Source organism: Podarcis pityusensis (assembly GCF_964106645.2).
Source record: "Podarcis pityusensis genome assembly, chromosome: 18".
NCBI lineage: Eukaryota > Metazoa > Chordata > Lepidosauria > Squamata > Lacertidae > Podarcis > Podarcis pityusensis.
In genome coordinates, this window is record NC_138043.1 from 5,476,850 (window position 1) to 5,504,204 (window position 27,355).

The 27,355-nt window shown below is 47.7% G+C and overlaps 1 protein-coding gene across 1 annotated transcript in view; it reads left to right on the forward strand.

Annotated features, from left to right (window-relative positions):
- The window catches only part of FBN3 (fibrillin 3), a 173,883-nt gene that overhangs the window by 92,928 nt on the left and 53,600 nt on the right, over positions 1–27,355 (forward strand). The window contains 16 exon segments of the mRNA XM_080989333.1: positions 1,610–1,837; positions 2,598–2,723; positions 3,379–3,507; positions 5,713–5,838; positions 7,256–7,381; positions 9,204–9,326; positions 10,590–10,715; positions 12,995–13,120; positions 15,336–15,458; positions 17,936–18,058; positions 19,357–19,482; positions 20,726–20,848; positions 23,733–23,855; positions 24,590–24,751; positions 25,383–25,451; positions 26,582–26,707. Of these exon segments, the coding sequence (XP_080845459.1) occupies positions 1,610–1,837; positions 2,598–2,723; positions 3,379–3,507; positions 5,713–5,838; positions 7,256–7,381; positions 9,204–9,326; positions 10,590–10,715; positions 12,995–13,120; positions 15,336–15,458; positions 17,936–18,058; positions 19,357–19,482; positions 20,726–20,848; positions 23,733–23,855; positions 24,590–24,751; positions 25,383–25,451; positions 26,582–26,707 (2,085 nt within the window).

Genomic DNA, 27,355 nt, shown 5'->3' on the forward strand with positions numbered 1-27,355 from the left:
GGCCTCGGTCCAGTATACCTGAGGGAGCGTCTCCACCCCCATCGTTCTGCCCGGATGCTGAGGTCCAGCTCCGAGGGCCTTCTGGTGGTTCCCTCCCTGCAAGAAGAGAGGTTACAGGGAACCAAGCAGAGGGCCTTCTCAGTGGTGGCGCCTGCCCTGTGGAATGCCCTCCCGTCAGATGTCAAGGAAATAAACAACTATCTGAGTTCTAGAAGACATATGAAGGCAGCCCTGTTTAGGGAAGCTTTTAATGTTTAATAGACGTTTTAATGGACACGGGTGGTGCTGTGGATTAAACCACAGAGCCTAGGACTTGCCGATCAGAAGGTCGGCAGTTCAAATCCCCGTGATGGGGTGAGCTGGAAGCTGTCTGCGGACAAACACCGGCTCCCTCGGCCTATAGAGTGAGATGAGCGCGCCACCCCAGAGTCGTCACGACTGGACCTAATGGTCAGGGTTCCCTTTACCTTTAGCTTTAGACATTTTTATATTCTGTTGAAAGCTGCCCAGAGTGGCTGGGGAAACCCAGCCAGATGGGTGGGGTATAAATAATAAATTATTATTATTATTATTATTATTATTATTATTATTATGGAAGCCAGACCAAGCCAAAAACATGCAAAATACTCTGGCCAGGGTACAGAGGCTACCCCCTGCGCTGACTGTGATGGAACGAGCCCCTTTCAATAATATATATCAATAGATATTGATAGATATACAGTGGTACCTCGGGTAAAGTACTTAATTCGTTCCGGAGGTCCATTCTTAACCTGAAACTGTTCTTAACCTGAAGCACCACTTTAGCTAATGGGGCCTCCTGCTGCCGCTGCATGATTTCTGTTCTCATCCTGAAGCAAAGTTCTTAACCCGAGGTACTATTTCTGCGTTAGCGAAGTCTGTAACCTGAAGCGTACGTAACCTGAGGTACCACTGTACTAATAATTTATTATTTATACCCCACCCATCTGGCTGGGTTCCCCAGAGACTCTGGGAGGCTCCCAATAGAATATTAAAAACATGATTTAAAAAATAATCAAGCATAAAAAACTTCCCTAAACAGGACTTCCTTCAGATGTCTTCTAAAAGTCAGATATAGCTGTTTATTCCCTTGACATCTGATGGGAGGGTGTTCCACAGGGCGGGCGCCACCACCGAGAAGGCCCTCTGTCTTCTAACAACTTTTAAAAAGCTCTGCAACTTTGCCAAAAAAAACCCAAACTCAACAACTGTTGTGTCTAGATTTTCACTAGTGTGTGTGTGTGTGTGTGTGTGTGTGTCTGTGGAGAGAGAGAGAACCTCTTAGAGGTTTCATTTATCGTTTTAAGCGGCATACGAATTTTGTTAGGCTGAATCAATCAATCAATCAATCAATCAATCAATCAATCAATGTCTCCTCTTAATCTTCTCAAGAGGAGCCCATTCCCAGGGTTGCACCCAGCTAAATTCTGCTCAAAGTAGACCAGCAGACCTCCGCCAGCCATGTCCCTTAATTTTGATGGCTCTGTTCGGGCTACGATTAGCGTGGCACGCAGCCGCCGGCTGCTAGCAAAACCTTTGAGACGGCGTCTTCCTCGCTGCCCCCTGCTGACCTTCGCCTTTCCTCCCCCAGACGTGCGACTGGAGCAGTGCTACATGAAGTGGACTGAAGACGAGTGCACGGCGCCGCTGCCGGGAAAATACCGCATCGACCTTTGCTGCTGCTCTGTCGGTGCGGCTTGGGGTTTTGACTGCGAGGAGTGCCCCAAGCCGGGCTCCGCTGAATACAAAGCCATCTGCCCAAGAGGACCTGGTTTTGCCAATCGGGGAGATGTCTTATCCGGACGGCCTTTTTACAAAGGTGAGTTGGGGTGTGTGTGTTGGAGAACATCGTCCCCAGGAGCGCAAGGGGGGGGGGGGCAAATCACAGTCTGGAACCCCTGGGCAGATGGTCCCCAAATAGACAAGTGTATAGACAACTTACTGGCATTCATTGCCGTTGCACCAGAGAAGCCTATGATGGAATGTAATTCCCAGATATTTGAATTTGAATACCTAGTGGATGGGTTTACCACCAAATACCCCGGGATGCAGGTGGCGCTGTGGGTTAAACCACAGAGCCTAGGACTTGCCGATCAGAAGGTCGGCGGTTCGAATCCCCGCAATGATGGGGTGAGCTCCCGTTGCTCGGTCCCTGCTCCTGCCCACCTAGCAGTTCGAAAGCACCTCAAAGTGCAAGTAGATAAATAGGTACCGCTCCGGCGGGAAGGTAAACGGCATTTCCGTGCGCTGCTCTGGTTCGCCAGAAGTGGCTTAGTCATGCTGGCCACGTGACCCGGGAGCTGGCTGCGGACAAACGCCGGCTCCCTCGGCCAATAAAGCGAGATGAGCGCCGCAACCCCAGAGTCACCTGCGACTGGACCTAATGGTCAGGGGTCCCTTTATCTTTAACACAAGGCAGGGGAACCTGTGGCCCTGGAGATGTTTCTGAGATCCGTTCATCTTCCAGCGGTCAAGGATGATGAGAGCTGGGCCTTAGGTTCCCACTTCTGCCACCAACCAAGTTCTTGGCAGGGTGCAACGAGAGCCTTTCCTAACCAGCCTCCTTTTCGACTCTCTAGATGTGAACGAGTGCAAGGTATTCTCCGGTCTCTGCACGCACGGGACCTGCCGCAACACCATCGGCAGCTTCCGGTGTCTCTGCGGCAACGGCTTTGCCCTGGACGCTGAGGAGAGAAACTGTACAGGTAAGCGGCATAACTGTCAAGTGTCCCTTATTTGGAGGGAAAGTCCCTTATCCCAGCTCTGTGTCCCGCTGCTGTCCCTTATTGATGATGTCCCTTGAATTTCCCGAGTTTCAGAGGAAGCAGCTCCTCTCCCTCCCTCCCTCCCTGCCGGCCAGGGAGGAGGGAGGCTCCAACTGTGTTGCTTGGCTGCGTTGCTCACCCAATAAGGAGTCTAAGAACGACTGGGGGGCGGAGCTTCCATGCCTTGTGCCGATCAAATCGGCCGCGTTGCCTGGGGACCCGCCTTTGCTCAGCGCTTCCCAGCGGAGAGGTGACGGTGGTTTCCCTTGCTGCATCCCCTTTGCCGGGTTGCTGCGCTGTGGGAACCACCGCTTGAGGCTTCGTTTGGCTGCTGGCTGGGCTTTCTGCCTTTGGCTCGGAGGGGCTCAGAAGTTGAACATACCTGTGGCCGGAAAATCCCTTATTTTGGCTGCTGAGCCCTTATTTTCGAGGCTGCTGGTCCCTTATTTTCAAACCTGTAACTTGCCAGCTATGGTAAGCGGGCCAGCGTAAACGCCCTTCTCAGAAGCTAGTTCCGCTCTCGGGTGGGGCGACCCCCCCGGGGAGACCCGCTGTGCCCACGGGCGGCGGTTAACCTCTCTTCCACCCCTTGCAGATATTGACGAGTGTCGGATCTCGCCCGACCTGTGCGGCCACGGCTCCTGCGTCAACACGCCCGGCAGCTTTGAGTGTGAATGCTTTGAGGGCTACGAGAGCGGTTTTATGATGATGAAGAACTGCATGGGTGAGGAGGATTTGGGAAAAGGGTGGGCAAAAGGTGTTTTATCTGGAGCTCAGGAGGAGGCTATGCTCTTCCGAAACAGTGGCCACTAGGGAGCATCCTGTTGCCTCTCCACGACCGCCGCTGCTGTTGCTCGAGAGAAACCAGGCAGGACTCCAAACCTGTGCTTTACAGGTTTTATTTTGGTGGGAACTATTTACAGTGAGGGACGCGGGTGTGCTGTGGGTTAAACCACAGAGCTTAGGACTTGCCGATCAGAAGGTCGGCGGTTCGAATCCCCACGACGGGGTGAGCTCCCGTTGCTCGGTCCCTGCTCCTGCCAACCTAGCAGTTCAAAAGCACATCAAAGTGCAAGTAGATAAACAGGTCTGGCAGGAAGGTAAACGGCGTTTCCGTGCGCTGCTCTGGTTCGCCAGAAGCGGCTTAGTCCTGCTGGCCACATGACCCGGAAGCTGTACGCCGGCTCCCTCGGCCAATAAAGCGAGATGAGTGCCGCAACCCCAGAGTTGGCAGCGACTGGACCTAATGGTCAGGGGTCCCTTTACCTTTACCTTCTTCCAGAAGGCAGAAGCTGAAAGAGATCATTTCCGGGGTGTGCACTGTCCTGCGCTATCTCTGCAGCTTTCTTACGGCACCTGGAAGCGTAGATTTGATCCAAGGTGGGAAGAGTGCACCCAATTATTCTCTCCGCTGTCTTTACAACCCTGGACAGCATTTTTTCCCCCTGACCGTTCAGCTCCCAAACCACCCACACAGACCATAAGTTAATACACTCTCCACAGTACTATGGTAAAATGCCATCAACAGAGATTATTTTTCCGGAGGATTCTCGGAAAATATAACCTCTGCTGTGCTCTCTTCATCAGGTCTTTGCTGTTTTCTCCCCAGGCAGCTTGTGGCGGCTGATGGGGAGCAGACAAGGAGGAGGAGGAGAGGTTGTGGGCGCTGAGATCCAGCCCTGAGTGACGCGCCGGCCCCGAGAGGCGGGCAGAGGGCAGGAAAAAAACCTAAAAACCAAGCCCAGCTTCAGTAACCAACAGCTGCTTCGTTTTACACAGAGGGCTTGAGAAACGGGGTGGGAATGACATAGAATGACATAGGTTATGAGATTAACCCCACTCAATGGACCAGAATTTGGTCTAAACCCCCCTTTAAATCTGTATCAATGAAAAGAAAAGAACTCACTCTGAAACTCACCTACAGGTGGTACCTAACACCAAGAAAACTAGCGCTAATATGCCCAGGAACCTCACCAAAATGCTGGAGAGGGTGCACCTCCACAGGCACATTCCTCCACATGTAGTGGGAGTGCTCCAAAATCCAACTATTCTGGACAACAGCCATACGAGAAATATGTAAAATAACTAAGCAAGTATTAGACATCACCCCAGAATTAGCCCTACTAAACATCTTCCAAGACAACAATGCCCATTTACACCACAAAGAACTCATAACCCACCTACTTTCAGCAGCCAGAAACACCATAACCAGACACTGGAGAGACCTGTCAGGAGTAAGCATGGTCCAATGGTACCAAATCGTATGGGAAACAGCCTCACTAGAAAAATTAACCAATAAACTGACACGGGGACAAACAGAAGAAGACGCCTTCACCCTGGTATGGCTCCCCTTTATCACATACACAGCCCAACAAGACAATGACAATAATCCAACAACAGCATACAAATCAATATGGCTAACCTGATCCAAAACACACACCCACCTCACTCACACAAGATCACCACAGCCAATCACAAACAAACAACCACACCCTAGGCCAACCCCAACCTCTCTCACCACCAAAGGAACACAAATGAACAGCACAAGCAACGCTGACACCAAACCCTACATACGTTAAGCAAAATAGAAACATCGCCACCCAACCCCCCCCCTTTCCTCCCCACTAATGTCTCAACAAATGAAACCAATTTGTAAAAATGTTACATGGAAAAAATACGAGAGACGTTACACATACTTCTGTAAAACAAGAAAATCTTTCCTAAAAAAAAGAAAGAAAAGAAACGGGGTGGGAAAATCCTGCATGTTCTGTAATGCGCGGCTCCCACAGGGGAGCTGTAGAAAGACCGCGGTTGGTCAAGGGAGCCATGGACTCAAAAGAGGTTGAAAACCACGAGGCGATGTGTTTAGAGTCATTCGCTGCATACGGCGCGCTGAACTTCTGGGTCTTCTTTCCTTCTTCCTTTTCAGACATTGACGAATGCGAGAGGGACCCTCTGCTGTGCCGGGGAGGGGTCTGCGTCAACACCGACGGCAGCTTCGAGTGCCTTTGCCCCCCGGGGCATGAGCTCACCTCAGAGGGCAATGCCTGTGTGGGTAAGTTCACCAATCGAGGGCTTTTGGACCCCAAAACTCAATTCCTTCTTAGAGCATCCTCCTTGGCCAATGGCCATTATCCGTGACTGAAGCTGATGGCAGCTGGAGCTCAATAACAACAACAACAATAATAATTTATTATTTATACCCTGCCCATCTGGCTGAGGTTCCCCAGCCACTCTGGGCAGCTCCCTACACGATGTTTGTTGTTGTTTAGTCGTTTAGTCATGTCCGACTCTTTGTGACCCCCTGGACCAGAGCACGCCAGACACTCCTGTCTTCCACTGCCTCCCGCAGTTTGGTCAAACTCATGCTGGTAGCTTCAAGAACACTGTCCCACCATCTCGTCCTCCGTCGTCCCCTTCTCCAACTTTCCCAAAATCAGGGTCTTTTCCAGGGAGTCTTCCAGGGAGTTAACAGAATGTTAACAATAACAATAATAAAGCGATAAGACATCAAACACGAAAAATTTCCCTAAACAGAGTTGCCTTCAGATGTCTTCTAAAAGTCAGATAGTTGTTTATTTCCTTGACATCTGACGGGAGGGCATTCCACAAGGAGGGCGCGACCGCTGAGAAGGCCCTCTGCCTGGTTCCCTGTAGCTTCACTTCTCTCAGTGAGAGAACAGCCAGAAGGACCTTGGAGCTGGACCTCAGTGTCCGGGCAGAATGATGGGGGTGGAGATGCTTCTTCAGGTATACTGGGCCGTTTAGGGGTTTAAAGGTCAGCACCAACACTTTGAATTGTGCTCGGAAACCTACTGGGAGCCAATGTAGGTCTTTCAGGACAGGTGTTATGTGGTCTCAGCAGCCACTCCCAGTCCCCAGTCTAGCTGCCGCATTCTGGATTAATTGCAGTTTCCGGGTCACCTTCAAAGGTAGCCCCATGGAGAGCGCATTGCAGTAGTCCAAGCGGGAGATAACCAGAGCATGCACCACTCTGGGCAGACAGTCTGCGGGCAGGGAGGGTCTCATCCTGCGTACCAGATGGAGCTGGTAAACAGCTGCCCTGGATGCAGAATTGACCTGCGCCTCCATGGACAGCTGAGAGTCCAAAATGACTCCCAGGCTGCGCACCTGGTCCTTCAGGGGCACAGTTGCTCCATTCACGGAGTTCTGCCCGCCCCCTGGAAGGCCATATCCCCAGTTTCAGAAAACGCAATCCCCTGTTTCAAGGAAAACTTTCCAGTCTCCAGACTTAGGGGAGGTGGTTGATAGCTGTCGGTGGAAAGGGAGACTCTTAATCTCTGGGTTGTGGGTTCAAGTTCCACGCTGGGCCAAAGATTCCTTCGTTGCAGAGGGCTGACAACGCTAGGCCGTCCCTTCCAACTCTATGTCCGCGCATGCCCAGCTGCTCTCGTAAGATCTGCGTGGCAATGTCCGATTCCTTCCTTGAACCTTCTCTTCCTTCTCCTCAGATATCAACGAATGCTCACTTAGTGACAATTTGTGCCGCAACGGACGCTGCGTCAACGTTATCGGGACTTACCAGTGCCTGTGCGACTCCGGGTTCCAGGCCACGCCGGACCGCCAAGGCTGTGTCGGTGAGATTCCTGGCCTCTCACCTCTGATACCCCAAGGCTTGGTCTTAAATGATGGGCATTTTGGCAGGAGCGAGTTCAAATCTTTCTCAAGGAACAGGGGTGGCCTGTGTGTGCTATCATTCTCTCCTGTAGTTTTTTTGTTTTGTTTTGCAAAATAAAATGAAACGTGGAGCTGGTGATCCTATATGGATAGAAGCTGAACTGTCTTTAACAGGCATAGGCAAACTCCGGCCTGCCAGATGTTTGGGACTACAATTCCCATCATCCCTGACCACTGGTCCTGTTAGCTAGGGATGTTGGGAATTGTAGTCCCAAACATCTGGCGGGCCAGAGTTTGCCTTTGCCTGGTCTTTATGATTTACCTTTAGGAAGGCGTTTCTGTTTCTGGGTTTTCAGACTATGCCCACAGAATATTTAGAGGCACGTAACAGGGAAATTTCCCAGTAGAAAAGCGGTTTTGACTCAGGCAGATGGAAGAACTGTATACCTTTATGTCAGGGTGGGTTTGATTTAAATCAAATCGATTTAAATCACAATTTAAATCAAATCGCAATTTAAATCACTAGTCAGTAAGACTTGATTTAAATCATTTTTTTTATACAGAAAGACTCCTTCTTTCTGGTATAACCTTAATATTTACAACCAGGCGAAGGTTTCATTTTTGGAATAGTCAATTTTCAGAGTAGTTTTTATAGTTATATGTATCAAAATTTACTGATTTGGTTATACTATTAGAAACACACATTTTTATTTTTCCAATTCATCAGGATCGGGTTTTTTGCAGTGGTCAGGGCGTCACATAGAGTCCACTCGTACTGTTCTTTTTGTAAGGTTCCACGTGCTGGGTATATAATTCAAGAGGATATTTTGCTCTGTAATTGTAAGGTTGTTCCGTACAGTTCTGTGGATGATTCGTTAATATTTTTTTTGAGAAGCAATAAGAATTAATTGGCAAGGGGGGAAACGGGTTTAACCCCCTGCAAATCAGCTGGAGATGGAGTGGAGTATTCTGGAGGGAGACATGGCTGGCTGGTTAGAGTCCTCTACTGTATGTAGTGGACTCCCCGTGTCCTGGCAGCTGCTCTGTGCCTTTTAGCCTCCCTTTCAGCCTCCCCGGGTGCCCAGCCCCCTAATTATTCCTCCCCTTGCAGCTGGAGATGGAATGGAGTGTTCTGGAGGGAGACACAGCTGGCTGGCTGGCTGGCTGGCTGGAATCCTCTACTGTATGTGGCAGACTCCCCATGTCCTGGCAGCTGCTCTGTGCCTTTTAGCCTCCTTCTCAGCCTCCCCAGGTGCCCAGCTCCTGATTATTCTCCCCCTTGCAGCTGGAGATGAAATGGAGTGTTCTGGAGGGGGACATGGCTGGCTGGCTGGAGTCCTCTGCTGTATGTGGCAGACTCCCCATGTCCTGGCAGCTGCTCCATGCCTTCTAGCCTAACTCTCAGCCTCCCCAGGTGCTCAGCCCCTGTTTATTCTTCCCCTTGCAGCTGGAGATGAAATGGAGTGTTCTGGAGGGGGACATGGCTGGTGGTTGGAGTCCTCTACTGTATGTGGTGGACTCCCCGTGCCCTGGAAGCTGCTCCATGCCTTCTAGCCTAACTCTCAGCCTCCCCAGGTGCTCAGCCCCTGTTTATTCTTCCCCTTGCAGCTGGAGATGAAATGGAGTGTTCTGGAGGGAGACATGGCTGGCTGGCTGGCTGGCTGGCTAGAGTCCTCTACTGTATGTGGCGGACTTCTCGTGTCCTGGCAGCTGTTCCGTGCCTTTTAGCTGTCCTTTCAGCCTCCCCGGGTGCTCAGCCCCTGATTATTCTTCCCCTTGCAGATATTGATGAGTGCACCATCATGAACGGGGGCTGCGATACCCACTGCGCCAACTCAGAAGGCAGCTATCAGTGCAGCTGCAGCGAGGGTTATGCGCTGATGCCCGACAAGCGGTCCTGCACAGGTGAGCAGTGCATCTTTTCGTCCGCCCGCCCATCATCCTAGAAGTAGAATTCCCACATTGCAGAGGGTGGGACCAGGCAAACCTTTGGGCCCCTCTCAACTCCACGGTTCTGTGAATCTAAGATCGGAAGAACGAGGAAATCGTAGCGTTGGAAGGGCACCCCCAGGGTCATCTAGTCCAACCCCCCTGCAATGCAGGAATCTCAGCACGTGGTCTCCCATCCAATTTGAAACCGCACCGGACCCTGCTTAGCTTCTCACACATGCTATCCATTTTATCAACAGGCTGTCCCTTCCCTAGTCTGGATATTGTTTCATTTCAAATAATTTTATAAGTTGTATGTCTTTGTTTCTTAATTTAATCCTTTTAAATTATGTTTTGTACGATTTGTGGTATTTTATTGCGATTTGCTGCTGTTTTTTATTATTATAGATGAGCAATTCTTTATTGCAATAAGTGTGAACTGTCTAATTATTACTTGTCGGTGGTTAATTTCAGTGTTTACTATTGCATTCGAATTCATTATTGCATATTGCTTTATTTGGTATAAGTTGTTTATTTTATTTTAAAGTTGTTGTGACTTTTTTTTATATAGGATCTGATTGTCACTATTAATGTTTGATGTTTTATTATTGATTTTTTGTGTGTTGGAAGCCGCCCAGAGTGGCTGGGGCAACTCAGCCAGATGGGCGGAGGATAATAATAATAATAATAATAATAATAATAATAATAATAATATGGTGCCTCCTCACTTCTGCGTGCTGCTTCCCTGAGGGCTTTTGCCTAGCATGGGGGTCAAAGAACTCACCCCCTGCAATTCAAAGTGTTGGTGCTGACCTTTAAAGCCCTAAACGGCCTCGGTCCAGTATACCTGAACGAGCGTCTCCACCCCCATCGTTCTGCCCGGACACCGGGGTCCATCTCCTGAGGGCCTTCTGGCAGTTCCCTCTCTGCGAGAAGCGAGGTTACAGGGAACCAGGCAGAGGGCCTTTTCGGTGGTGGCGCCCTCCCTGTGGAACGCCTTCCCACCAGATGTCAAAGAGAAAAACAACTACCAGACTTTTAGAAGACATGTGAAGGCAGCCCTGTTTAGGGAAGCTTTTAATGTTTGATGCACTACTGTATTTTAATATATTTTTTTGGAAGCCGCCCAGAGTAGCTGGGGAAGCCCAGCCAAATGGGTGGGGTATAAATAATAAATTATTGTTGTTGTTGTTGTTGTTGGGAAGGAGGAAAATCTGTTTCTCCCTGCCTCCTCTTCAGATATCGATGAATGCGAGGACAACCCAGACATCTGCGATGGCGGACAATGCACTAACATCCCGGGAGAATACCGCTGCCTTTGCTTTGACGGATTCATGGCCTCTTTGGACATGAAAACTTGCATCGGTAAGACCAGGGCCATTGGCCCATCCATCCTGTTAACGGAAAAATCCGAGGGCTCCCTTGGACAAAAACAAAGACACCAACCAGGATAACTTGGAGCAAAACAGCAGCCTGTAGCCTTGGCCTTTATTGATCTGCTGCAACAAGGTGCTCCCCTCACCCGCAGGAGAGAGGAAGGACCCAGAAAAATGGTGTGCAAGGCCTTATAAAGACTTTTGAAATTGCCACCCTGTAGATCAAGACCACCCCCAGAAACATCATACATACATCACAGAAGGGGTGTAACCTAAGACCACCCCTCAGATACATCACACCTACATCACAGAAAAGGCGGTCTAAAACAGAAATTTGAATATTGTTTTTCTCCTGTCCTTGTTTATCTCCTGTCTGGCAGGTTACTTGATTGGATTGCCTGGAGAGCCTGGCCAGTTTTTTGTAATGATAAATACTTAGTTCCTGGGCCAGGTCACAGGCTCACACCCTATTCATCTCTTAAATGTGCCCTTAAGAGAGGATTTGGGAAGGAAAAGACAGTGGGTTTTCCATTTTCCTTTCACCTTGCAGAGAAAACATTTACTCAGCTTAGGAATCAAAATGGTTCCAGGTTGGCCTTCCTGTGCTGATCTATGTACGTGCTTGGTTGGTACACTTATGAACATTACCATATATCTAAGACCATAAAATTCCTATCACAATCCCAATATTGTGTGCGCTGACTGACAGCTGCTGTCTGGGGTTCCAGGTGACAGTCTCTCCCAGACTTACCTGAATATGCAAGAACCTGGAACCTTTTGCTTACAGAACACGTGCTCCACCTCTGAGCGACGTTCTTCCCCTAAAAAAATAAAATGAGATTATAATCCTCATATCTCTGGAGCAGAAACAGAGGACGAATATTCCATAAATTTTTGTATCCATTCTTCCTTCGCTGGGGCTTTCGCAGGTTTACTCGCCGAAGATCCAGGACAAACCTTCCTACGTGACAAAGTTTGTAAGGGGAAAAGGAATAAAATAAATAAAAATAAAAATATCTACAAAACAAAACACAACAACAATAAAGATAAGAGTGTAAAATAAGTTCAAACATTGAAGGAAGGAAGTCATATTTTAGTTTAAAATTTGTTATAAGTCAAGGTGGTGGGTGGGAAAGGGGGGGGATGTTTGGTTTGGTCTGATTTTTTTATATATATATTTCTGTATTTTTATTTTTAATTCTTTTTTTACTTTTTGTTTCTTCTGAATTTTTTTTGTGGGGGTGGTGGTTTTTGGAAAATTAAAAAATTATAATAATTAACTTCCGGAATTTCCCCCCAGACGTCACTTCCGCCTTTGTCCGGGGAAATCGCAGGCGTACGGCAGCCCTATAGTGATGGATTTAAGCATTTCCAATTTCTGTTCATTAAATCATTATACAGTAGATGCTCGGGTTGCGAACGTGATCCCTGCGGGATGCATCTTAGCAACCCACAGTGTTCGCAACCCGCAGCGGTGCGTCTGCGCACGCACGGGTTGCAATTTGGCGTTTCTGCGCATGCACAAAGCATGATTTAGCGCTTCTGCGCATTGCGCGAGCGCCAAAACCCGGACGTAACCCATTCTGGTACTTCCGGGTTTCGGCAGTCCGTAACCCAAAAAAACGCAATATGACTGTACTTAACATAGCAGCGGCCCTCAGAGATCTTTCCCTGCCGTACGCAAAGGTACTGGGGATTGAATCCTGAACCTTTTGCACACCAAATGTGGTCTGACAGGGAGGTTACTGTCGAGCAGATTGATTTATTGCTCAGATAAGCCTGATGTCCGGCACGCTTCCGCTGCGCAGCTCTTCCCGGCCAGGCCTCCGCATTCCAAAGTCCACATTCCGATGCTCTGAGCATAGCAGAGATCTGCAGCGGCAAGAGAAAGACTGCAAAAAACTCCAGAGCATTCTTCAGTGTGCTTAAATAAAGTCCACTCAGGATCTTAGCAGCTAAAAGCAGTTTTATTTACAGCAGACTATCCATTATCTATCACAGCGAACAGCATTGTGAAAACACGTCCTCTCTCCTCAAAAGCGAAAGTAGAGAGAAAGAACAAAGGCTTGAGGCTCTCGGAAATGACGAACCTCCCCCCTCCCAACAGTAGGCAGTGCGTACACTCTGAGCTGTTTAACCCTGTAAGCTCAGGTTCTCCTCACAGTTACAACCTCCCTGCTGCCTGGAGAAACGGCTGCTTGAAGTTTGGGGTGGGCACAGGCTTTGGAAGATGGGTTTTCTGAATACTTTCCCCCCTTTCCCTTGCAGATGTGAACGAGTGTGACCTGAACCCCAACATCTGTCTTCACGGAGAGTGCGAGAACACCAAAGGATCATTCATCTGCCATTGCCAGCTGGGCTACTTTGTCAAGAAGGGCACCACCGGTTGCACAGGTACGTCGCCAGGTGTTCCCAGCTAAGCCCTGCTCTGCTTCTCCTTTGCCTCGGCAGGTGAGGCAGTGGAAGTGCTGGACCAGTGCCTTGCGTCCGTAACGGACTGGATGATAGTGTTGTTCTGATCAACGTTGAATAAAGCTGTAAATATGCTCTCCTGGCTGAATATTCCGTTGTGGAAACTCTGGAGCTCTTGAAATCTTTGCAGATGCTAGTTTTGGAAGTGACACCACGGATGGTACAAGCACTTCTGGAGTATGCTACATGTACAACCACTGTCTGTTTGTCTGGTTGTGCAAAAAGCAGACGACAGTAAGCCTAAGTTCCTGCGAAGCAGAACTCAATGCTCTGTCATTTTCACTCGTGGATTGTGAATGATTGATGCAACTGTTTCAGGACATCAGAGTTTCTGTGAAATGTCCTATACAAGTGTATCACGACAATAGATCATGTTTGGCTTTGCTCAACTCAGAGAGTTGCAAGCAAAGAACCAAGTACTTGCAGATTAAGTTACATCGTGCAAGAGAGTGTATTCAGAAAGGACTCATTCAGGTGTCCTACATGCCAGGAAATGAAATTCCGGCTGATCTGTTGTCTAAGGTTGTTAACAGAGAACAACTTAAGGTTTATGTACAGAGGTTGCAATTGGGTTGACCCACAGGTACTACAGGTTACACGGAAAGGGAGAGGATGTTAGGATATAGTTCTGTTGAACCTTAAATAGTCAGGCATGATTGTTGTGTATCACATGCCAGTTTACTTCCTGCTCACTGGGAGTTTCCGTTTTGTATATACCGTATTTTTCGCCCTATAGGGCGCACCGGCCCATAGGGCGCACCTAGTTTGGGGGGAGGGGAAATAAAGAAAAAAATTTATTTCCCCCCCAGGCGCGGGGCTGGGGCGGGGGAACCCCGAGCTTCCCCCGACCTGCGCTCCCCGGGTTTCGGGCTGCAGGCTGCTGTCCGCAAGCCTTGGGAGCCCGGCGGGAAGTCGCGCCGGGCTCCCAAAGCTTGCGGAGAGCCGCCTGAAGCCTGGAGAGCAAGAGGGGTTGGTGCGCACCGACCCCTCTCGCTCTCCAGGCTTCAGCGAAAGCCTGCATTCGCCCCATAGGACGCACACACATTTCCCCTTCATTTTTGGAGGGGGAAAAGTGCGTCTTATAGGGCGAAAAATACGGTAGTTTTTGTTCTGGCTGTTTTCCTGGACACGGATGCAAGCAGTCATGTTTTTCTATGTTGTTCTGATCAACGTCGAATAAACCTGTAAATATGCTCTCCTGGCTGAATCTTCCGTTGTGGAAATTCTGCAGCAAGGGTGTGCACGAGTCTCTGAGGCTCGTTTCGCTAATTGACTGATGCTGTTCGACGGGAGACCAGGAGATTGTCCGGAGACGACGTGGAGGCAGCCTGATGCCTTCGTCTCCCTGGCAGTATCCCAACAGAGAGCCAGAAAACTGAAGCTCAATCCAGATAAAACAGAGGCACTGGGAGTAGGCGGTTTCCTAGACTGGATGTCTGGGGGATCTCCTGCTCTTGGTAGGGTTAAACTTCCTCTGAAGGAGCAGGTTCATAGCTTGGGGGTCCTCCTGGATCCTTTGCTGTCACTCCAGGCTCAGGTGGCCTCCGTGGCACAAAGCGCCTTCCATCAGCTTCAGCTGGTGGCCCAGCTACGCCCCTATCCGGACAGGGATGGCCTAACTACTGTCGTCTTAGCTCTGGTAGCCTCAGGGTTAGATTACTGCAATGTACTCAAGGCTGCCTCTGAAGATGGTTCGGAAACTTCAGCCGGTGCAGAATTCAGTGGCCAGGTTGCTCACCAAAGCAAGATGGTTTGAGCCTATTGCACTGATCCTGGCCCAACTGCACTGGCTGCCAATGAGTTTCCGGGCCCAATTCAAAATGCTGGTTTTGACCTATAAAGCCTTAAATGGCTCAGGACCGCAATACCTCAAGGACCACCTCTTTCCATATGAATCTACCCAGACCCTGAGATCATCTTCTGAGGCCCTTCTTTGTGTGCCTCCTCCTCGAGAGGTCCGGAGGGTGGCAACACGAGAACAGGGCCTTTTCTGCAGTGGCTCCCCGTCTGTGGAACGCTCAAGTTTGCCTGGCGCCTTCATTATACACCTTTAGGCACCAGGCAAAAACGTTGCTCTTCAACCAGACTTTTAAAAAAATAAATAAAATCCACGCTTTCCCTCCTCGCCCCCTTACAGATATTGACGAGTGTGAAATCGGAGCTCACAATTGCGACATGCATGCCTCGTGCATCAACATCCCTGGGAGTTTTCGGTGTAAGTGCCGGACGGGCTGGCTCGGTGATGGGCTGAAATGCAACGGTGAGTTTCGCCATTTCTGCATATTCCATACATTTTTGTATCCATTCTTCCTTCGATGGGACTTCTGCTTCTTTACACATACATACATACATATATACATCATGCGAAAGGCTGGGCTGGATGAATCCCTAGCCGGAATTAAGATTGCTGGAAGAAATATCAACAACTTCAGATATGCAGATGACACAAAATTGATGGCAGAAAGTGAGGAGGAATTAAAGAACCTTTTAATGAGGGTGAAAGAGGAGAGCGCAAAATATGGTCTGAAGCTCAACATCAAAAAAGCGAAGATCATGGCCACTGGTCCCATCACCTCCTGGCAAATAGAAGGGGAAGAGGCAGTGAGAGATTTTACTTTCTTGCGCTCCATGATCACTGCAGATGGTGACAGCAGCCATGAAATTAAAAGACACCTGCTTCTTGGGAGAAAAGCAATGACAAACCTAGACAGCATCTTAAAAAGCAGAGACATCACCTTGCCAACAAAGGTCTGTATAGTTAAAGCTATGGTTTTCCCAGTAGTGATGTATGGAAGTGAGAGCTGGACCATAAAGAAGGCTGATCGCCGAAGAATTGATGCTTTTGAATTCTGGTGCTGGAGGAGACTCTTGAGAGTCCCATGGACTGCAAACCTCTCCATTCTGAAGGAAATCAGCCCTGAGTGCTCACTGGAAGGACAGATCCTGAAGCTGAGACTCCAATACTTTAGCCACCTCATGAGAAGAGAAGACTCTGATGTTGGGAAAGATGGAGGGCGCAAGGAGAAGGGGACGACAGAGGACGAGATGGTGGGACAGTGTTCTCGAAGCTACCAGCATGAGTTTGACCAAACTGCGGGAGGCAGTGGAAGACAGGAGTGCCTGGCGTGCTCTGGTCCAGGGGGTCACAAAGAGGCGGACACGACTAAACGACTAAACAACAATAACAACACATACATACATACATACATACGGAATTAGGTTTAACCCCAGTTACCCAGTTCTCACTAAGATCGTCAACCCCTGTTAAGCCTGCACGTTAGGGAGCTTAATGACAGAATCCTGACACACAGAAATCTAGCATCTCAGGGAGAGGGACTGTAGGCCGACCGCTTTTTGTTTTGCACATGCTAGATTTCTGCACACAGGGTTTTTGCAGCCCTGAGCTTGTGCAGAGGGCCTCGCTTTCCACCTCCAAACAGCCCTTAGAAATCTAACGCGTGCGGCAGGTTTCTGAGTTGGTTTACGGGAAAGGACTGTGTCTGTCCTTAGGGATGAAAGCAAAAAATTGAGGAGCACCTGCAATAGTGCAAATGAGTTGGGAGGTAAGCCTGAACTGCAGTGTTGCGTCAATGAGGCTGACACTGTCTCCTTCTTTTTTTTAAAAAAAAAATAATTTTTATTAAATTGACAAACCAATCATATCACATTAATTCCAAATTATACCAATACATTACAAACTCCAAATATTTAGCCAATTTTCAATTTTTGTTGGGGGTTCCCATGTTTCGAGTTCAGAAAGGGTCCAATCATCTCATATTTCAGCTGCTTTGATGTTCACAAGTCCCATCTTTCCATCTCATAGAATCATAGAATCATAGAACCATAGAGTTGGAAGAGACCACAAGGGCCATCGAGTCCAACCCCCTGCCAAGCAGGAAACACCATCAGAGCACTCCTGACATATGGTTGTCAAGCCTCTGCTTAAAGACCTCCAAAGAAGGAGACTCCACCACACTCCTTGGCAGCAAATTCCACTGTCAAACAGCTCTTACTGTCAGGAAGTTCTTCCTAATGTTTAGGTGGAATCTCTTTGTTGTTATCCTTTACAAATCCCGTCTTCCAATCTTCTTGTTGTTATAATTTTTTCTTTCTTTATAACCTCTGAGAATATCTCCACAAGTGAGTTGAAGCAAACATTATTATAGTCCTGTGTGGATTTTCACGCTGATCCAAAAGTTCTATTCAAACGGCAGGCGCCATTTCAGCAATTCCCATAAGATACAGTCTAAGCGTCTGCTCATTAACCTTCCTAGACCAGTTGCTCCATAAATCAGCCTTTTCAGGGGAGTTCTTGCCAAATCAAACCTAGAATTCAGATATGATAACAGAACCGTGGCTTCCTCCCCCTTTGACTGTAAATCTTGCAACAAAGTTTGTCTCATAATGGCGGTTCCCAATTAGAACTGCGTCATCCAAAAGCCTTTCGTTTCCTTTCCAGACCTTCCGCACAACAGAGCCTTTAGTTAATAATTTTATTTCCACACAGTTTATTTTCCTATCTCACTTGCTATCAGTTGTGTGGCAGCTCTTCTTGGGGAGGGGTTGTTAGGTAAATCATATTGAAAAAGAGAAAAGTCCCCCCCCCCAATCCATTTCAACATACCAACATAGCTGTGATTCTTTGATGTAATCTTCTGTTCAGTCCAATCCGTCACTCAGCTTCTCAGAGGTTGATTTAATTAGCAATCAGTACAACACTGTCTCCTTCCTTCCCAGACCTGGACGAATGTGCCACAGAAGCGCATAGCTGCAACCTCAACGCCAACTGCCTGAACACCCCGGGGTCTTATCGGTGCGCATGCCGAGACGGTTTCAACGGCGATGGTTTCTCGTGCTCTGGTAAGACGGCTGGGCTGGGGTTGGGAAGGAGCCTTGGAGCCAGGGTTTTTGCAGGATCCGTTCCCGCAGCGGCCAGACCGGGGCTTGTGGGAAAGGACTTGGCTGGAGTGTGTGGGACGAGCAATTCTCTCTTTTTTTATAATAATAATTTTTATTAAGTTTTCCATTTTAACAATCCAATCAGATCACATTACGTATTCCAAATTATACAAATACATATCATAAAGTCCAAATATTTTGCCAAATTATAAATTTTTGTTGGGGCTTCCCATGCTTCAAGTTCAGTGGGGTCCAATCATCTTATGTTTCTACTACCTTGAGTTTCCAATAGTTCCTTCTTTAAATCTTCCTGTTGTTATCCTTCCTTCTTTCATGGCCTCTGAGTTGTTTCCACAGGCAAGTTGAAGTGAGCAATTATATACTTCTGTGTGAAATTTGTACGACTCTCCCTTTTTTCTTTTCTTTTTTGCAGCTGGTAAGTCTATTATTAGCAGTATATCCTCACACGCTGGTGTTTATGCCGAATCAATCCAAAAGTCCTTCTCTGGTGGCAGACGCCATCTTCTCTCAGTTCCGATGAAATAAAATCTAAGTGTTGGCTCATTAATTTTCTCAGACAGGTTGCATCAAACATTAGTCTTTCCAGGGGAGGTTTGCCAAATCGGACTTGAGATATAATAACAAATTAAGAGCTCGCCTCCCCCTATGACTATTTATCTCTGCAACTTGGTCTATCCCATAATGGCAGATCCCAATTAAATAGTGCGTCACAGGAGAGTCTTTTATCTTCTTCCAAATATTTCAAAGGCTTTAGTTAGTATTATTATTTCCACACAGTTTATATTTTCTGATCTCACTTGTTGTAAGTACAGTGGTGCCCCGCAAGACGAATGCCTCGCAAGACGGAAAACCCGCTAGACGAAAGGGTTTTCCGTTTTTGAGTTGCTTCACAGGACGAATTTCCCTATGGGCTTGGTTCGCCAGAAGAAAATGTCTTGCGAGTCTTGAGATTTTTTTTCCGCTTCCCCCCCCCTTTATCTAAGCCGCTAAGCCTTTAATAGCCTTTTAGCAGCTAATCCGCTAAGCCGATAAGCCTTTAATAGCCGCTAAACCGCTAATAGCGCTAATCCGCTAAGCCGCTAATAGGGTTGCTTTGCAAGACGAAAAAACCGCTAGACGAAGACACTCGCGGAATGGATTAATTTCATCTTGCGAGGCACCACTGTAATGTCGACGGTTCTGGGACGAGCGATTCTCAGCCCAAGAAAAACCCCTGACCTCTCCTTGCCTCTCCCCAGATGTGGACGAGTGTGCCGACAACGTCAACCTCTGCGAGAACGGGCAGTGCCTCAACGCCCCCGGTGGTTACCGTTGCGAGTGCGAAATGGGCTTCAACCCCACCGAGGACAGCAAGGCATGTCAAGGTAAGCGGGGAAGCGAAGTTATCTCCGCTTGCAGCCTAGCAGAGCGGCTTGGCTGGAGCCAAACACTTTGCAAGACCTCAGTTCCTCGCCGGCTGGTGCTGGAGAGGCATTTCCCAGCTGAGGTGAGCTTCAAACCCAGAATTCGCCAGCAGAGTCTTAGGTTTGGCTCTGTGAGAGTTCATCCGAGAGATAACACCGTTTCTGAGAGATCTGCATTGGCTCCCAGGACGTTTCCGAGCACAATTCAAAGTGTTGGTGCTGACCTTTGAAGCCCTAAAAGGCCTCGGTCCAGTATACCTGAAGGAGCGTCTCCACCTCCATCGTTCTGCCCGGACACTGAGGTCCAGCACCGAGGGCCTTCTGGCAGTTCCCTCATTGCGAGAAGCCAAGTTACAGGGAACCAGGCAGAGGGCCTTCTCGGTAGTGGCCCCCGCCCTGTGGAACGCCCTCCCACCAGATGTCAAAGAGAAAAGTAACTACCAAACTTTTAGAAGACATCTAAAGGCAGCCCTGTTTAGGGAAGCTTTTAATGTTTAATAGGTTATTGTATTTTAGTGTTTTGTTGGACGCTGGCCAGAGTGGCTGGGGGGACCCAGCCAGATGGGCAGGGTAAAAATAAATTATTATTATTATTATTATTATTATTATTATCCACACATCTGTTTGACTCATTGTTTCCCTCCAGGAAAATCCATGGAATAATTAATAATAATAATAATAATAATAATAATAATAATTCACCCTATCTGAGAATTTTCCTAATCTCCATTTAGAGCCGTCTGACTCGGTGCCTGTCGCTACCATTTATGGGAGCATGTCCTCTTTTTCGTCTGCTATGAATCATCCGACTTTCAGCTTCCTTCGGATAATAATAATAATAATAATTCATAATAATAATTTCTCATATATACCCCGCCCACCTGGCTGGGTTTCCTCAGTCACTCTGGGCAGCTCCCAACAAAATATTGAAAGCGCAATAAAACAACAAACATTAAAAACGTCCCTAAACAGGGCTGCCTTCTGATGTCTTCCAAAATCAGGTAGTCGTTTTATAGTAATAATGCCCCATCGTTCTCATATAAGACGAGAGCGAGGCCAGATTTTCTCTCCCTGCTTTCTCCGTGCCCCTTAACGGCTCGCAGATTTATCGGGGGCGATGCTTTCGGGCGGATGAAGAGCCCTCGGGTGCTGGACTCACCCCAAAGAGTGTTGATTTCATTTGTGATTCCCTCCCACCCCACAGATATTGATGAGTGCACCTTCCAGAACATCTGTGTGTTTGGCAGCTGCCAGAACCTTCCAGGGATGTTCCGCTGCGCTTGCGATGATGGATATGAGCTGGACAGGAGTGGAGGGAACTGTACAGGTGAGTTGGGAGGGGAAAGACCAGCAAGGACACACAGTGCATTATTATTAATTCTTCTTCCCCTTCCTCTTCTTCCTCTTTCTCTTCCTCTTCCTCTTCTTCTTCCTCTTCCTCTTCCTACTCCTCTTCTTCTTCTTCCTCTTCCTCTTCCTTTTCCTCTTCTTCCTCCTCCTCTTCTTCTTCCTCCTCCTCTTCCTCTTCTTCTTCATCGTCTTCTTCTTCTTCTTCTTCTTCCTCTTCCTCTTCTTCGTCGTCTTCTTCCTCGTCTTCTTCTTCCTCTTCTTCGTCTTCGTTGTCTTCTTCTTCCTCTTCTTCTTCCTCTTCTTCTTCTTCTTCTTCCTCGTCTTCCTCTTCCTCTTCTTCCTCTTCCTCTTCCTCTTCTTCTTCCTCTTCCTCTTCCTACTCCTCCTCTTCTTCTTCTTCCTCTTCCTTTTCCTCTTCTTCCTCCTCCTCTTCTTCTTCCTCCTCCTCTTCCTCTTCTTCTTCATAGTCTTCTTCTTCCTCTTCTTCTTCTTCTTCCTCTTCCTCTTCCTCTTCCTCTTCCTCTTCTTCTTCCTCTTCTTCTTCTTCTTCTTTGGCGATCCCTCGTAGCCGAGTAAGATTGTCTTCCATAAACACGGTTTTAACATTGAGTCCGTAAGTGACTGTGGAGGCCAAGTCTGGATCCACACGTCCTTCCACAGTGGGGACATCAGTTTCCGGGTGGAAGTTGATCCCAGTGAGGGTTTGCCAAGCATGCCGTCCTCTTAGCAAGTTTCTCCCTCTCGTCCTGAGTTCGAGCGTCTTCAAAGCCTACGACACCTTTGGCAAAGGCTGTTCTCCAACTGGAGTGCTCGCAGGCCAGTGTTTGCTAGTTGTTGGTGTTGATACTACATTTTTTTAGCTTTGCCTTGAGACAGTCTTTGAACCTCTTTTGTTGACCACCAGCATTACGCTTCCCATTTTTAAGTTTGGAATAGAGGAGTTGCTTTGGAAGACGATCATCAGGCATCCGCACAACATGACCAGTCCAACGAAGTTGATGTTGAAGAATCATTGCTTCGACACTGGTGATCTTTGCTTCTTCCAGTACACTGGCATCAGTTCGCCTGTCTTCCCAAGTGATGTGTAAAATTTTATGGTGCATGTACCACCCTGGCGAGACAGTGCGCAGGCAGGGAGGGTCTCAGCCGGCGCACCAAATGGACACAGAACTGACCTGCACCTCCATGGACGGCTGTGGGTCTAAAATGACCCCCAGGCTGCACACCTGGTCCTTCAGGGCCACAGTTACCACATTCAAGAGCACCATTCCTCTATCACCATGGAGGCAATTAGTTAAATTATTATGCAGTCTCTTCTTCTTCTTCTTTGGCGATCACTCATAGCCGAGTAAGTCTATACTTGGTCCTGTTATAAGCAAAAACTGCTCCCTTTCCCTTATGGGGTATTCTGGAGCCCATATAGAGTCCTTAAGTGGGTTCCCTATCAGTAGGAGAAAACAGAGGCCAGCCAGAGAATATTGAAAAGCAAAGCGGCTAGTAAGCCTGATCTTATTGAACTGTTGCAACAGGGTCTCCACTCACCACTCGCAGGAGGGAGGAGAACCCTGAACAATGGTGCGCAAGCCCCTATATAGACTTTTGAAATTGCCCACCCAAAAGCCCAAGACCACCCCCCTAAACATCATACATACATCACAGAAGGAGACAGACTGCAGCAGAAATCCTGCCTGCCAGGATACCTGATAACGGTCACTGATTGCATTTCCTGGGCAGCCTGGTCATTCTTTTTTTAGCTCCTGAGTCCAGGTCACAGGCTCACCCTATTCATACAGAAATATGCCCTTAAGACAGGATTTGCAAGCAAAAAGGCAATGGGAAGGCTTTCCCCATTTGCCTCCCTTACTGCAGAGGAAAATTTGGGAGAGTCAGAATGGCTTCAGGATTGCTCTCCCATATTATTTCAGACACATGGTTCATATATTTAGATATGTGCACATTTATAATACAGTGATAGTTCGGGTTAAGTACTTAATTCGTTCCGGAGGTCCGTTTTTAACCTGAAACTGTTCTTAACCTGAAGCACCACTTTAGCTAATGGGGCCTCCCACTGCTGCCGCGCCACTGGAGCACAATTTCTGTTCTCAACCTGAAGCAAAGTTCTTAACCTGAAGCACTATTTCTGGGTTAACAGAGTCTGTAACCTGAAGCGTATGTAACCCGAGGTACCACTGTAATAATAATAATAATAATAAATTATTTATACCCCGCCCTTCCCGGTTCAATAACCGGGCTCAGGGCGGCTAACAACAAATTTAAAACACTTAATTATAAAAGCAGCATAAAATACAGTATAAAATCATGAAGAACAATAAAAATCAAAAATCAATTTAGGGGAAATTTATGAATGTTTCTTCTATACAGTGGTACCTCAGGTTAAGTACTTCATTCGTTCCGGAGGTCTGTTCTTCACCTGAAACTATTTTTTTAAATTTTATTCACATAATATACATTCTTTACAACAAACAACTCCAAAATAAGCAGACAACTCCAAAATAAAATCATATGTAACAAAACCATAAGTCATACTTAATATTTCTTGCTGCTTTCTGCTTTCCTTGCCGAATCTTTATAAAAATTCAAATCTCTTAAATACTATACCAGTCTTTAACAATTTCGATTAATCCCTTCACCTCCCTCCCCCACAACCCAGTATTTCCCTGTGTGCGATCTTCTTTACCTACTAATATTTTTGTTATTGTCTTCTTGATTCCTGAGTCTCCCAGTTAGTTTTGCCATTTCGGCACAGCCCACCATCTCGTTGTTGTTGTTTAGTCGTGTCCACTTCCGAGGTACCACTGTATTTGAGACCTTAAAATTCTGATAACACTTTCACCTTTCAGACATCAATGAGTGTGCTGATCCGGTGAACTGCATCAACGGGCTTTGTGTCAACACACCTGGGAGCTACCTGTGCAACTGCCCCCAAGACTTTGAGCTCAACCCCACGGGAGTGGGCTGCGTAGGTAAGTCTGACCCCCGCCATTCGGAGCCTCTCCTCTTCCAGGTTTCGCCTGGCAACCAGATAGCGCCGTTTCCATTGCGGTTTGGTCACTGTTGGCAAATAAGTCCGCTCAACGGTATCATATTTTTTGTGTGTGAAATATTTTTATTTGTTTTCATTATTACAAATTTACATCCAAACAGCTTGTATAATCGTTTTGTGAGATTCTCCGAATCTCATGACTTCTCCTCATCCCTTACATGGGTCCTTAAATTATAATTTAAGGCTACGTATCAGTACATTCTCCACAATGTCCATTTTTCCAAATTATCCATGGTCTTCGTTACTTTACAAGTGTTTCTTAAAGTCCAGCTAAAGTTTTAATTTACTAACAGTGGTCTCCTAGGTAAATTATACATTTCCCCCATTTATTTATTTTTAAGCCCTTGTCGTCTTAATTCCTCTTTCTTTCTTTTTTTTGCTATTATTTAAAAAAAATATTCACATAATATACATTCTTTACAACAAACAACTCCAAAATAAAATCATATGTAACTATTAAAATTCTTGTCTTTCCCTACAATCCCTAACAGAAATGCTTCAGGTTTTTTAACAAATGTTAAATGGAACATTTTCTTCAATTGGTTGTAAATCATTTCCCAAAATTTTTTAATTACCTTACAATCCCACCAACGAGCCTTGACTTTTAAGGTATTCCCTTTAGTCTTAATTTCCTCTTCATCCTTCATGTTCCAGATACTCGCGTCGGGAACTGCTTCCTGGACACGCAAGATCGGGGCGACGGCGGGATCTCTTGCAGCGCTGAGATCGGCGTAGGAGTTACCCGGGCTTCATGTTGCTGTTCCCTTGGCCGGGCCTGGGGAAATCCTTGCGAGCTCTGCCCGCCAGCCAATACCAGTGAGCAGAGTCCATCTATGTTGTATTGTTTTAATGTGTCATAAACCACTTTGGAAGGGACGCGGGTGGCGCTGTGGGTTAAACCACAGAGCCTAGGACTTGCTGATCAGAAGGTCGGCGGTTCGAATCCCCGTGATGGGGTGATCTCCCATTGCTCGGTCCCTGCTCCTGCCAACCTAGCAGTTCGAAAGCATGAAGTGCAAGTAGATAAATAGGTACCGCTCTGGCGGGAAGGTAAATGGCGTTTCCGTGCGCTGCTCTGGTTTGCCAGAAGTGGCTTAGTCCTGCTGGCCACATGACCCAGAGGCTGTACGCTGGCTCCATCAGCCAGTAAAGCGAGATGAGCGCCGCAACCCCAGAGTCAGCCACGACTGGACCTAATGGTCAGGGGTCCCTTTACCCTTTACCTTTAAACCACTTTGAGGTTTTTCCCATTAAACTATAAAATGGTATAGAAATAATAATAATAATATATGTCACTTGTGCAACTTGGGGGAAAAGGTGTCATATAAATGTAATCAATATGCAAAATGTAATCAATATGCAAGAAAGGGGAGCAGGACGGACAAGGCCTGCAAGCCCTCTCTGCTTTCCAGAATCAAATCTCAGTAATGTGCATCTTCCTCTACAGCGGAATACAAGACTCTCTGTCCCGGCGGCGAAGGATTCCGTCCAAACCCCATAACAGTCATTCTGGAAGGTAAGGACAGCCAAGCTCCTTGCTCGTGGCTGAGTTATTCTTCCGGGTTCAAATCCCTGCGATGGGGTGAGCTCTTGCTGCTCTGCCCAGCTCCTGCCAACCTAGCAGTTCGAAAGCACACTGGCACAAGTAGATAAATAGGTACCACTGCAGCGGGAAGGTAAATGGTGTTTCTGTGCGCTCCGGCTTCCATCACAGTGTCCCATTGCACCAGAAGCAGTTTTGTCCTGCTGGACACATGACCCGGAAAGCCATCTACGTACAAACGCCGGCTTCCTCGGCCTGAAAGCGAGATGAGCGCAACAACCCCATAGTCGCCTTTGACTGGACTTAACCATCCAGGGGTCCTTTAACTTTACCTTCTACCAGTGTACAGTGGTACCTCGGGTTAAGAACTTAATTCATTCTGGAGGTCCGTTCTTAACCTGAAACTGTTCTTAAATGTTCTTATTTTAAATTGTAAAACAGAAAATTTAGGGACGCGGGTGGCGCTGTGGGTTAAACCACAGAGCCTAGGACTCACCGATCAGAAGGTCAGCGGTTCGAATCCCCGCGATGGGGTCAGATCCCATTGCTCGGTCCCTGCTCCTGCCCACCTAGCAGTTCGAAAGCACGTCAAAGTGCAAGTAGATAAATAGGTACCACTCCGGCGGGAAGGTAAGCGGCGTTTCCGTGCGCTGCTCTGGTTCGCCAGAAGCGGCTTAGTCCTGCTGGCCACATGACCCGGAAGCTGGATGCCGGCTCCCTCGGCCAGTAAAGCGAGATGAGCGCCGCAACCCCAGATTCGGCCCCGACTGGACCTAATGGTCAGGGGTCCCTTTACCTTTACCTATATATATGGACATGGCTGAGTTGGGTCCATTCACTTCAATGGGCCTACTCTTCCTCAGTTTTGGCAATGCCCCTGGTTTCTACCCCACCAGTCGAAACAGGCACTAGCCACCACTGGTCAGGTGGGTAGCTTAGGGGGCAAAAGATAAGCCGCACACAGCTCTGCCCTCTGGCACGCTTGCCACCACTCCCCACCCTCCGGTTTTGACCACCAGAGGCAGCTGCCCCACTCTGCCAAACGACAGGGCCGGCTGTAACCATCGAAACCCCTTTTCTGGTCCTTTTCCTCTCCCGCACAGATATCGACGAATGTCAGGAGCTGCCGGGCCTCTGCCAAGGCGGAAACTGTGTCAACACCTTCGGGAGCTTCCAGTGCGAATGCCCCTTGGGCTACTACCTGAATGAGGACACACGCATTTGTGAAGGTACATCCGCAGAGCAAAGGGTGCGGAAGGAATGACTGTCGTGGCTGGGCTTGTGGAGAAAACAAATAATAATTCCCTTGTTAAAATGGGAAGCTGAGATGTTCCCTCAAACTTCGGGGCACTCCACTGTCTGTCTGTGGAGAAGCTAATAATAATAATAATAATAATAATAATAATAATAATAATAATTTATTATTTACCGTATTTTTCGCTCTATAAGACGCACCAGACCACAAGACGCACAAGTTTTTGAAGGAGGAAAAAGAAGAAGAAAAATATTCTGAATCTCAGAAGCCAGGACAGCAAGAGGGATCGCTACGCAGTGAAAGCAGCAATCCCTCTTGCTGTTCTGGCTTCTGGGATAGCTGCGCAGCCTGCATTCGCTCCATAAGACACACACACGTTTCCCCTTACTTTTTAGGAGGGAAAAAGTGAGTCTTATAGAGCGAAAAATACAGTATACATTGCCCATCTGGCTGGGTTTTCCCAGCCACTCTGGGCGGCTTCCAACAGAATATTAAAATACAATAGTCAACGTTTTAAAGACCACAAAAAACAGCATTTGCCTGGCGCTTGCTTCCTATGATCTAGGCAGGTGGTTAAAAAAACTATTTCACATTCTCGCGTTTTCAATTGGGGCTGGTTTTT